At 41.1% G+C, this 13117-nt stretch overlaps 1 protein-coding gene across 1 annotated transcript in view; it reads right to left on the bottom strand.

The window, feature by feature from the left end:
- The window catches only part of TRIM44 (tripartite motif containing 44), a 110718-nt gene extending 97842 nt beyond the window's left edge, over nt 1-12876 (bottom strand). The window contains exon 1 of the mRNA XM_065882139.1: nt 11823-12876. Coding sequence (XP_065738211.1) covers nt 11823-12494 — 672 coding nt within the window. The 5' untranslated portion in view covers nt 12495-12876. The remainder of the gene's footprint in view (nt 1-11822) is intronic.
- Between the last annotated feature and the right edge of the window lie 241 nt (nt 12877-13117).

Below are 13117 nucleotides of genomic sequence, written 5' to 3'. Positions count from 1 at the left end.
ATTTTGTCAGTACAACTTAGAAAGGTTAAATGTAAGTGGGAATAATTAAGAGTAGAGGCTAAATGGGATGGGTGAATGAAAATTTCCTTTGGGGTTAGACCTGGATTAAAATCCTAATCCTTCCACTTATAAACTAGGTGAACTTCCACAAAGCTCAACCTCTTTGAGTATCAGTTTTCTCATCTGTAAAATGAGAATCAGAATAACACAGGTTATTGTGGGAGTTATATTGAGATCAACTGAAATAATGAGGTGAAAAGCACCTGACCTAAAGCCACTTAATAATAATTATTATTATTCTAATCTCGGAAAAGAGCCTCAAAATTCAACAGCAGATAAGAGTTTCTAGACTCTCTTAGTTTTATAACCTCAGCTAAAGGCTAGCATTTCCATTCTTCACACACATGAAGTCAGAGTCTTTCACTCAACACAGGCTACCCTGCCAGGGTTCAGAGGCCCAAAGAACAGAGTGGAGAACAGTAGGGGTGCCTCTAACCTCTTTCCCCCACCACTGCCTACTGGAAAGAAAACAGAGGCTATTTTCTAACTAGAAAATAAAGGGTGTACTGCCCCTGCCTCCTCTCCACTTCTATAAAAATTTCCTACAGTTCAGAATGTAAAACAGAATTTAAAGAGGACAACCAGCAAGACTTGTGAACCTAAAATTAGACATACCAGCTGTGTTTTGGTTAGCTAGTGCACATGGCACCAGCAGGACACTGAAATATACAGGAGCCTCTTCTCTGAAGACAAGTTTTTCACCAGCCTATCTACCCACCAGCATAGAGCAGGCAGAAGGAACAGAAGGAGAGGGGGCTGAACAGCATTCACCAAAAGAAACTTGGTGTCCGAACTTCTACTTCTGCCAGACTACCTGGTCTGGAATTGAACGCAGAATAGAACCTTAGTTGACTCTGTAAGGATAATAAGAGTAAGAGTCACTAATTGCTGAGGGATTATTATATTCCAGGCACTGTGCTAAGCTCTTTACATGTATCATCTTGTTTGTTCTTCACTACAACCCAAAAAGGAGAAATAATTATTATGCCCATGTTACAGATGAGGAAACCAAGATTCAGAGAGACTGAGTGAACTCTCCCAACATGACACAGGTAATAAGTAGCAAAGCCAGGATTCAAACCCATAGACTGCAAAGCCAATTAAGGCAAGACTGCTTGGTCTTTCATATTCATTCTCCCATTCTTCCTTAGTAAGAGACTCCAGTTTTAGCTGGACACACCATGGCCTGAAGAAAAGACTGTTTCCCATCCTCCCTTGCAACTAGATAAGGCCATGGGACTGAACTCCAGCCAATGAAACATAAGCAGCAATGCACGCAACTTCTGGAGGGTTCTCTTAAAATAAAGGGGTGTTCCCATCTTCACTTTCCCGTGCCTGCTCTCCTGGAACTCAGATGTACTGGCTGGACCTCCAGGAGTCATCTTGGTCCATGACAAGGACCATACCCTAAGGATAGCACAGCAGAGGTAGAAAGAGCCTAGATTCCTAATAACTGCCTGGTTCCTCTATACCAGCTTTGGACTGCCTACATCCTTCTATACAAGAGAAAATAAAACATCCACCTTGTTTGAGCTGCTGTTATTTTGGATTTTTCCAAATTATTTCAGATGCAGTTAAACAATGTAAACACTGATATAGTAAATCACTATGCAACACTCTCTTTCAGTTCTTCATTGATGCCCTGTGACTATGTGAGATTATTATACTTCATATCATATATTTACCAAATATTTCATGTATATCTACTCTCCAACAGGCACTGTGCTAGGTGCTGGGAACACAACGATGTGTAACATACAGTCCTAACCCTAGAAGAAGAGTTTATGACCCACGCAAGACAGAGACATGGTGGGAAGAAATAATATTGATGTAGTATACTGTATTTAATGCTATAATAGTACAGGCTGTTGCTATGGGAACACAGAGGACAGCTGCCTAACACTCCAGTCACATCTACCTAGTAAAATCCTATCCATCTTTGAAGGTCCACCTCAAATACCACTTCCTCTAAGAAATCTTTCCTGATTCCATGTCTCCAGCTGAAAATAACTTCTCTTTTCTCTGAGTCCCCATGACATACTATTTGTACCTCTCTTCTAGTATTTATACGCAAATAAGCATGTGAAAAGACTATAAGCTTCCTGATGTCAGGCATCTTTCTTTATCAATATCTGTCATGTAGCACACCTTAAGTGCTCAAAAATTATTCACATAAATAAAATTAACTTAAAAACACCAGTTTTTGACAAAAAAGCTAACTATATGCTACAGTTTGGATACAGTATAATGCTTTCTCTAATATCCTGTTGCAGTTAAAAGCAGATTGCTCTGCTACCCGATCAAAAACTAGCTAAATACATTTGAAGTGAGCTTAATTTATAATTAACTGTTCGACAAGAATAATTTAGTACACCACAATGTACATCAGTCATTGCCTATATGGTTACTTGCCATAAATTATAGACTGAGCACTTAGAGTATCTGGAAGATTTTGCTTGGTTGGTTTCATTTTTTTTCATTCTTGATTCTTTTTTTTTTTTCTTTGCGATACGCGGGCCTCTCACTGTTGTGGCCTCTCCCGTTGCAGAGCACAGGCTCCGGACGCGCAGGCTCAGCAGCCATGGCTCACGGGCCCAGCCGCTCTGTGGCATGTGGGATCTTCCCGGACTGGGGCACGAACCTGTGTCCCCTGCATCGGCAGGCGGACTCCCAACCACTGCACCAACAGGGAAGCCCCTTGATTCATTTTTGACATAGGAAAAGGGCATCAATATTGATTTTTTTATCCCCCAATGTCATGTTGGCTTGATCCCTATCATAGTCGCACACACACCCACAAACGATTCTCATCTCTGCCCCACATATCCGCACTGAAGTTTTTGTTTCACCCCTTCTTGGTCTGTACTGTCTTCTCTTCTGAGAGGTCCATTAGTCTCTGTGCTCCTTCCTGCTGCACAACAGATTTACTCCCTGGCTCTGGATATTAAACCCACAACAGGAACAGGAGCGTGAAACTGAGCTAGTTATCCCAGATTGAACTGTAACTTCAAGCAGAAGACACACTGAGCACTGACACTGACAGATCTCTGGCTTCTCAGTTTGGGTCCGATGCAAGGGAAGAGAAAAGGTGGGTGTTATCAGTGGACAGCAGGGCAACCTCCATGTTGTGGGCTGTGGTCAAGAAAAGGTGGTGCCACAGGCACATAGTCCTTTATCCCCAGAGGGGCTTAAGAATAATACACCTGCTGCATCAGCAACCTTACCCTGAAAAGCAGTCATCTAATAGTACAATATGCCTATTAACCTATTAATCTATTCTGATTGAAAGGTCGGGGAAGAGAAAAAAGAGGGCACTGGATTCTTGGGAGAGAGCAGGGAAAGTATGGACCTTTTCCCTCAACAATCCTCTTGACAGTGTGTACCCTTAATTCTGTGGTCTTCCTCCTAAAAACAGTAACTCCAGTCTAACCATAACATGAAAAGAAGACAAATCCCAACAGAAAGACATTCTGTAAAATACCTGATCATGCCCAAAGGTTTTGATTTAAGGATGGGGTGAGGCCAATCACAGGTATTTTCTAAAGAATCTCCCTCCACAGGTGATTCCAAAATGTGGCAACAAGGTGAGAAACACACTGTTTACCTGTTTAACCTACTGTTTAACCTACCTGCCACTCCTCTTTCATTCCAATATACTCCAGAGTGACCTTTCTGCTGTCCCTCCAACACCCCAAGTTCACCTCTACCTTAGAGCCTTTGCATTCACCATTCTTTCCGCCTTAACCACTCTTCTCCCAGACCTTTTCTTAATTCTTAGATTATAAACTGTAATTTTAATAACAAAGATTGTGGGAAGAGTCCACGTCCCTAACTGAACACAATTAGATGACTCTTCCCCTCCACTTAACCCTGCAGAAGCCCTCTAGGCTCTCTTTAATGAAGTTCCATCACCATGAATGTTGAATCCCCTGAAAAACTGAGCTATTGTCAAAGAGATCCCCATAAGCTCATATTCCCTCCACAGAGTAGTATTTTCACCTGTGTTAACAGCACACGACAATTGCCAGAACTACACTACTCCTCTCACTTCAAGAGCCATCTAATTCCTTTTTGAAGAGTCCTATGAACCAAACCGATCATCTCTGCTATGAATCACTGGACTTCGTGCAAAAAGCACTGAGTGGTAACACAATAGGAGGTTTTCTCTAGATCTCTGCAAGATCTCATAATTCAAGTCCCTGCCTTAATGTCACATGCTCAGAGACGCCTTCCATGACTACCTGGTCAAAAAGTAACTCCCTCCTGCCCTCCTGCCACCCTGCCACATCACTCACTCTTTCGTTGCTATAACTTATTGTTTTCATAGTACACACTACCATCCAAAATTACTCTACCTTATCTCTCTCCCCAGCTAAAGGGTAAACTCCATAAAAGCTAGGGCCCTGTCTGTCCTCTTCACTGCATATGTCCCAGACTTATTACAGGTAAAGAAATTACATTATGAAGAGTAGACTGAGATGGAGAATCCCAGAACGGGAGGCCTCACTTTAACTTTCCATCAACCATTTGTGGCAGCTTCAATCATTCCCTTTACCTTAGTCTTAGCTTTTGTCTTATTCTATACAAATAAATAAGACACAGACTGAACCACTGTGTAGACAGCGCTTCATAGTTTTATTAGAAGGTACTCCAAATCCTTTCAGTCAAGAATAAAAACATAAATAGGGACATTACAGCAGACAGTCAACCTTCTGCCTCCCTGCCAGAGCTACTTATGAGCTGAGCACAGAGCCAGAGCCGCCGGCCATTACAAGACACAGCAGCGGCATACCGCCATCTCCAGCCCCTCCAGAGTCACAGCTGTCCGGAGAATATGCCTGTACCCTCCCGACCGCCCTGCCACTAGAGCCCCCTCGTTGGGGCGCCCCTGCAGTTGTTCTGTCACTTAACCAAACATTCTTCTTTCCAAATACCCATCTTAAAGACACACTCAAGGGCAAAGGGAGTGGTTTCAAAACTTTTGGATCTGTTCATAACAAAGCCATGTTAAGAACTCCATAGTACTTGCAGAACTCTGCCAATCATTTCTCCCTTTGCCATTTTATAAGACTCCACCTTTTCTTCAGGTGATCTTAGAGTGAACGAGACAAGTGTTTTTCAAACTACAGGACATGACCCATTAGGGTGCAATGAAATCAATTTTTGGGGAGAATCCAGACATTTTTTTGAACAGAATAGAATACAAGCAGAACACATCATATGCAATAAGGTTAACAGTGCTCCATTTGAGTTAAAGTATGTGTGTGTGCGTGTGTGTATGTAAACTAGACCACAATGTAAACTATATTTACATATAGGGGTTATTTGAACATAACCCCTACTGTAGGTTATGTTCAAAATAATTTTTTAAATTACTGGTCTAGAGTTCTGAATACATGTAATTGCACTTATATTGTTCAACAAAATGATTCATTAAATATAGCTATGAATGCAAATTCCCTTGACAACTTAAGACTTTTCATATGAAAATATCCATGAACCAGATCAAGCTCCCTTGTCAGACCCAATGACCCATTTTCAGAACCACAAATTACGGTCACAATAAGAGAAACCTGCATATCTGAGAGTTTATGAACCAGATGTGAGGTCATAATATGGGGCTGTGTAACTATATTCCTACGATAAAACTGGAGCACAGGCTCAATTCAAATCTGGACCCACAGGATCCTTTGGAGACCAAATGCTCTGGAGCCACACTGGAAATACAGCACAAGAGGAAAGGTAGGACTTTAAAAGTCACTTCAGTGATTAGGGTTAAACTTATCCCTTCAAGGTGTTCACCTTAGTCCTTGAGGCATTAGCCTCCACGTTGCCTCTGCTCGGATCCCTTCTGGCTGTACAGTTACCCCGGTTTTCTGTCCATTCTGGCCCGCTCTGAAGTTTGCTTTACTCTAGCCCTTGCCAACAATTTGGCCTTCTACCACCAATATTAGCCACTCACAGCCCGGTTTGGCACTGAGATATCAAAACATATGTTGTTCAAATCCCTCTAAACTTGTGCATTTAACTAGACTCCTCCTATTAATAATAATAAAAAACAACAGCTAACATTTAAAGAGCATTTACAATGTGTTAAGCATTGTTAAAGTGTTATCACAAACTAAGTTATTTTATTCTCACAAAAACACTACTTGATTTCTTAACTTTATACCCATTTTAGAGATACAGAAACAAGGCCAAACTGTTAAATAACTTGTCCAAGGTCAAAAAGCAAGCGGCAGAGCTAGGAGACTTCCCGTTCCTCTCTAATCCCACACTGTGTTTTATTTTTTCTTTATTAACAGTTATTACATGTTTATTGGAGCATTTGTTGTTCTCTATTTCCTTCCAACACAATGTATACTCCAGTAGAAGCAGGGATTTCTTCCATTTTGCTATATTCTCAATGCTTAGAAAGCACCTGCCCTTGGCCAATGCTCAATAAATACTTGGTGAATGAATGAATGAATGCAGTATAACAAAGATCCTCTTCTCTCACCATCATCATGCCAAGCCACTTTTAATATTCCAAGAGACCTACTTTCTTGTCAATAAGTAAATGTACACTGCCCTCAAAATATATGAAACCAGAGGTGAAATGAAACTAATTAAAGCTACAAACAAGCTCTAAACAAGTTCAAATTTTTATTGAATAAAAACGATCAGCCCTTCATCCTAGCTGCCTAACAGAGCAAATGGTATGCCCTTTCTGAGGGGGGAAAATATGACTCTAGTGTCTACAGTTCTTTTAAACACAATGTCTGGTATTGAATGAAAAATTATGCGATGAGAATAATCATGAAAATGTGGCATATAATCAAGAATCAGATCCCAAAAGATAAAGAGAAATGGATCTTTAAAAAAAATAACCAAACAGGCATTCTAGAGTTGCAAAACACAATATCATAAATTAAGAATTTAATGACTGACACTCACTAGAGTATTTGCAGCTAAAATGAATAAATAAATAGGCACACCTATGGAGTGATTTCCAAGACATACTGATAAGTGAAAAAAGCAAAACATAAAAGAGAATTTATATTGTCCCAAAACCCACAATTCCAGTTTCACCATGAGAAAAACATCAGACTAATCCAAACTGAGAGACAGTCTACCAAATACCTGACTGGCACTCCTCAAAACTATCACGATCATCGAAAACAAGAAAATGTAACATGGCCAGAGGACCCTGGTACAGAAATCATTAGAGGAAAAACTGATGAACGTCTAATAAGGTCTATAGTTAAGTAATACTGTTCCAGTGTTAACATAAGCAGAGTACCGGAAACAGCTCTATTGATCTGAGTACATTTACCGATCACAAGAAACTGGGATGTGCATTTGATTATAGGCAGCAAGTGAGGTGGGCAGGGGGAAAGAAGATAAAAGAAAGCAAAGCCTACAGCATGCTCAAAGTGGGACATTTAAAGGAGATCCTTTCCATACAGACTTTTGACCCTCCTACCCCTGCCAAAGAGTAAAATTCTAGAGTAAAGACAAACTAAAGTTGCCGCTATCTCACCCTCCAAAGAGGATTGTGGGGAGCCATGCCTTGGAGCCGAACAATACGGGGCGGGGGGGGGGATGGGGTGCAGGACAGGATGAAAGAAATTCTTTAAGAGGCTGTAAATTTGGGCAGGCACCTCCTGAAAATCTGTTCCAAGAAATCTCTCATGCAATTAATTTAGTTTAAGGGGGTCCTAAACAAGCTGTACACTTAGGCCTTATCAGAAGCAAACTCAAATCCTCTTTCGAAGACTACAGCTTCAGGCCAAGGTTGGGAAATCCCCACAAATAATTTTTCAAAGGCAATGAAAAGCTACTCGAACATAACAAAAGGAACGAAGGAAACCTAAAAAACACCACAAAAACAACAGCTAGCAGAGAAAGGCCTATAAAGTCCTCAAATACTGGAATTATCAGTGATAGATTATAAATCAACATGCTTACTGTTCTTAAAGGAATAAAGAGGATAGCTACACCATGAAAAAAGATAACAGGAGGATATGATTCACAAATCTATACTAGTACATTTGAAAATTTAGACAAAATGGACAAACTTCTAGGAAAAGGTAACTTATCAAAATTGACTTAAAGAAAAATACATAACCTGGACAGACCTATAACCACCAAATAAATTGAATCCACAGTCAATGGACTGGATACAAAACAAACGTATCCAATGTTGGATACAAAACAACAAAATTAATTCTCTCTCTCTCTTTTCAGGTCCAGATGGCTTCCATGGTCAGTTCTACCAATCATTCTAGGAAGAAATATTCCAATCTTATATAATACACTTCCAGAGCATTAAAAGAGAGAGAAAATACATGAGAAGCAACACTTCCTGACTCATACTATGAAGCCAACATAACCTTGATAGCAAAATCTCATGAGAACGCTACAAGAAAGGAAATTTACAAGTTAACTTCTCCCATAAATATAAATGAAAAAATCCTACATAAATTATTAATAAACTAAATTCAAAAACATAAGGATACTTCATCACAACCAAGTTGAGTTTCTCCCAGAAATGCCAGGTTGTTTTAACTGTAAAATATACTAATGAAGGGATGGAAATAAGACCATATATATGTACACACCTGTATCTGAAAAAACAAACACTTGAACGATGAGCAAAAAACTAATAAAAGTGGTTACCAAAGGTGAAAAAGAGGCTTTTGAAACATGTGAACATAATACTGATTTTTAAATTTAATTTAATAAGTATATCAATTAATGTAATTCATCACATTAATAAAAGAGTAAAATCACACGAACATGCAACAGATGCAGAAAAAGCATTTGATAAAATTCAATATCCATTCAATATTAAGAAAAACTCTTAACAAACTGGGACTAGAAGGGAACTTTTAATCTAATTAAATATATCTGTGGGAAAAAAACCCACTAGCACACTTGTGAAATGTTATGAATTATCCCTCAATTAAGAACAAGGCACAAATATTCACTATCCCTTCTATTCAACATTATACTGGAGGTCCTATCCAAAGCATTAAGGGGAAAAAAAAAAAAAAACCAAACAGGCATAAGGACTGAAAAGATACAAAAGCTTTCCCTCTTGCAAATAATATGATCATGTGTATAGAATAAATTTACAGATTATTAGAATATGTAAGACAGTTTAATATGAAAATCAATGTATGAAAGTTAATCATATTCCTCTATACAATTAGAAAACAAAAATTAAAAACATTTTTTACAATACTATAAAACTGTAAGTATCCAGGAATAAATTTCAGAATGATGTCCAAGATCTTTCAGAAAAAAAAAATTACAAAACTTTATTGTGAGGCAATACAAAAGACCTAAATAAATGGATCAGAAGACTTCATTTTGTAATGGTATTAATTCTCCATATATTGGTTTATAATTTCAATACAATACAATACAAAAAAAAAAAAATGTCCTGCAGGTTTGTTTTTTTTCTTAATACAGAACTTCATGGTATGATTCTAGGAAATGTAAAAGGCCAAGGCTGGCTGAGACACTCTTCTAGAAGAACAGAGTGGATAGACTTGCTCTACCAGATATTAAGACATGTTACAAACCTATGGTAACTGAGAAAACATGTAGCTCATACAGGAATATACTAACAGATCAATGGTATAAAATACAAGAGCCAAGAAACACATCATACACATATGGGCACTTGATATATGACTGGTGACACAGCAGATCAGTACAGAAAGGATAGGCTTTTCAATAAATGCTGCTAGAGCAACTGGGTATCTGTACAGGGTAAAAAATGAAACTAAGCCCCTACCTCCACTACCCAAAAATCAATACTAAGTGGAACGAGACACAAAAAGCGCTAATAATAAAGAATGTTATTGATAAATTCTACTACATTAAAATGAAGAACTTCTCTGTTCAAGGTACAATTTTTTTAAAAAGAAAAAACAGAGTAGAAGATATTTGTAACCCATATCAACCACAGTCAAAAATATAAATATAAAAACTCCTGTAAATTAATGAGAAAAAGACAACCCAAATGAAACATGAGCAAAAGACCTGAATGAGTACTTCACAAAAGAAGAAATACAAAAGATACTCAAAGTCATCAGCGACCAGAGGAATGCAAATTTAAACCGTAAGAAGATACCATTATATATCCATATGACTGACAAAAACTAAAAATCCTGTAATAACAAGTGTTGGTGAAAATACTGAGCAAAAGGAACTCTCTTACACTTTTCATGGCAATGCAAATTGGTACAACCACTTTGGAAAATAGTTGACAACATCTAATATTATTGAAGATATGCACAGTGTGTGACCCAACAATCACACTCCTAGGTTTATATTCCATTTAAATGTATGTAGATGTGCAGCAGGAGACATGAACAAGAATGTTTACAGCAACACTGTTTATAATAACTAGAAGTTCCAGAATCTGGAAGTCAAATGTTCACCCTTGACAGAATAGGTAACTTGTGGCATATTTATAAAATGGAATTCTATACAACAATGAATATGGACAAACCACAGCCACTCACTGGAAGAATCTCACAAACACAATGTTGAAAAAATAAAGCAAAACCCAAAAGAATGCATGATAACAATACAATATCAATCATGTCAAGTTCAAATAAGTTTAGAAATACATAAATATGTGGTAAAAGTATAAAGATAGGCAAGGATATTATCACCACAAAAGTCAGGATAATGGTGACCTATGGAGAAGGGAGATGGTTATAACTAGAAAATTATAAAAAGGGCATGGGGCTTCAATATTGTTCCTAATATTCTATTTCTTAATCGGGGTGGAGGTTACATTAGTATTTGCTTTATAGTTATTTGTTAGACTGTGCGTATGTTTTTATACACTTTGAGTGTGTATTTTACAATAAAAAAGGGAAAATCTTAATATAGGGGATTTTCATTATCAAAATATTTGTTATCCCAGTGCCAGCAACTGCAAGGTTGCTTCAGGAAACAAAAGATGTCATGATGACAACAATAACTAATGAACTGATTACTCAAACTTTCCTGCCTGGTTAACTCCAGCTGTCTCTCTCACTGATTGTAAATATCCACAATATAAATAAAAAGCAAATCATCTGCAAATTCATTCATTCAACAAGTATTTATTAATATTTGTAAGATTTCCATACACTGTTCTAGGGGACCAGCAAGGTTCAAGATAAAGGCCCTGCCCTCCTGCAAAAGATGGAGGACCAGGGAACACCCACTCCCATCCCAATTTTTGCCTCCACCTTCTCACCCTCCTTTCCAAACAACTACCAAACATGAAGAACCTAAAAGGAACTCAGGGGCACACATGAAATTATCATCAAAACCACAACCTTAGGGAGTCTTTTCACTATAGAGGAACCATCTGCTTGGATTCATCTGGTGAAACCATGGTTTACCAATTCCTTGTCAAGAGCCTTAACCAGTCTCAACAATGAAGGTGTTGTGGGAATAGGCTTAAGTGGAGTCAAAATCCCAAGGAATGCTTTACCTGGGATACAGAGACCAGAAGCTTATAATTTTCCAGAAATTGTAAACTAGATTTTGCGTGTACATTTATTTTTCTAGGGTCAGAGTCCAGAACTTTCATCTTACTCTCAAAGGACGTCAATCAAAAAGGGTCAATAATCACTGCTCCCAACAAGATGAACAGACCAGCTTTTTTAGGGACATGGTGAAAGTTAATGTGGCCACAGGGAGGCCCCCTGAGTTGAAACCCAGGTGTCCTGACCTCCTGGCCTATGTTCTGAACGACCAATACTTACTCTTAGTTCTTCGAAGGCTTCGTCTAGGGTGGAGAGCTGGTGGCCCTGATGTGCCCCAATGACTGGGCACAGGACACAGATGAGCTGCTTATCTTCCTGGCAATAGGTACTCAAATCGAGCCCATGGTCCGGACACTTCCTCTTGGCCACTCTCTCCGCTTCCATTTCTATTTCTGGGTCAAATTCGCTTTCTGCCTCAGTTTCTCCCTCCGCTTCCGATTCTCCTTCCTCCTGGTTGTCTTCCTCTGCTTCGCTCTCTTGCTCATCCTCCATTTCTTCCTCACTGTCTTCCTCACTGTCTTCCTCACTCTCGTCTTCGCTCTCCTCCTCCGTCTGACTCTCTTCTTCAGACTCACAGTCTTCCTCGGACTCGCTCTCTTCCCCCGCCTCGCTTTCTAGGGCCTTCTCGTTCTCTACCTGGGCCTCGACTTCTTCCTCTCCCGCCCCATCCCCCCGGGCTCCCGGGGTCCAGGCCTGGGCGGCTCCGTGGACGTACTCGGCCAGGTGGTGCCGGGGGAACTTCTGCCCGTGCGCCTCGGCGTGGCGGCGGCAGTAGCAGAAGCCGCATTCCTGGCACACTTCCTCGGCTCCCGGAGCCTCGTCTGGCTCGCACTCATCACACGTGCCGTCGTGCGGCAGCTCCTCGAAGGCCGCGCCCCCTCCGGAGGCCATGTGGGAGCTGTGCCGCGGCCCGGGTCTCCGGGCTTCAGAGCTCGCTGCCTGGCCTCGGCGCGGCCTCCTCGCGTTCTCCTCTCCACCTGGGGCCCGTCCCGCAGACTGGCCGCGCCGTGTCCCGCAGCCTCGGCGCCGCTGCCGCCTGTTCCCAGCTGCCCGCACCCAGCCCAAGAGCACTGGGCCTCGCCGCCGGCTCGGCAGCCTGGCGGCCGCTGCGCTTCCTCCGGCGTTCTGGGCACTTCCGGCGCAGCCGCCCAGCGCCCCCGTCGGCCCCTGCGCCGCGCCGCCCGCTCGGGCCCCCCGCTGCCCCGGCGAGATCGCGGTGCCGCGGGCCCCCGCGCCGCCCCGGTTCCACTTTCCCTGTCCCCGTCAGGCGGCCTGCTTTCACTTCCTGAGTCATTTAAAGTGGCAATGGCCCTTTTCTGCGTTTCCCGCAGGGGTTCAGCATCCCCGAAGGAGGGAGAGGATGGATGAGGTCTCTGATTCACTCCAGCTCACTCTGGAGGCGGGAATTGGGCCCCTCCTCCTCCACTTCCTCCCTGGAGGTGCCAACCTGACTTTTCAAGGCCACTAGGCAGGTGTACAGGTGCATTTCAGCCTCCCTCCTTCCAATTTGTTGC

This window comes from Phocoena phocoena, chromosome 8, assembly GCF_963924675.1.
Source record: "Phocoena phocoena chromosome 8, mPhoPho1.1, whole genome shotgun sequence".
Taxonomy (NCBI): domain Eukaryota; kingdom Metazoa; phylum Chordata; class Mammalia; order Artiodactyla; family Phocoenidae; genus Phocoena; species Phocoena phocoena.
Note: the sequence above shows the minus strand (reverse complement) of the source record. Positions and strands in the feature narration are given on the sequence as shown.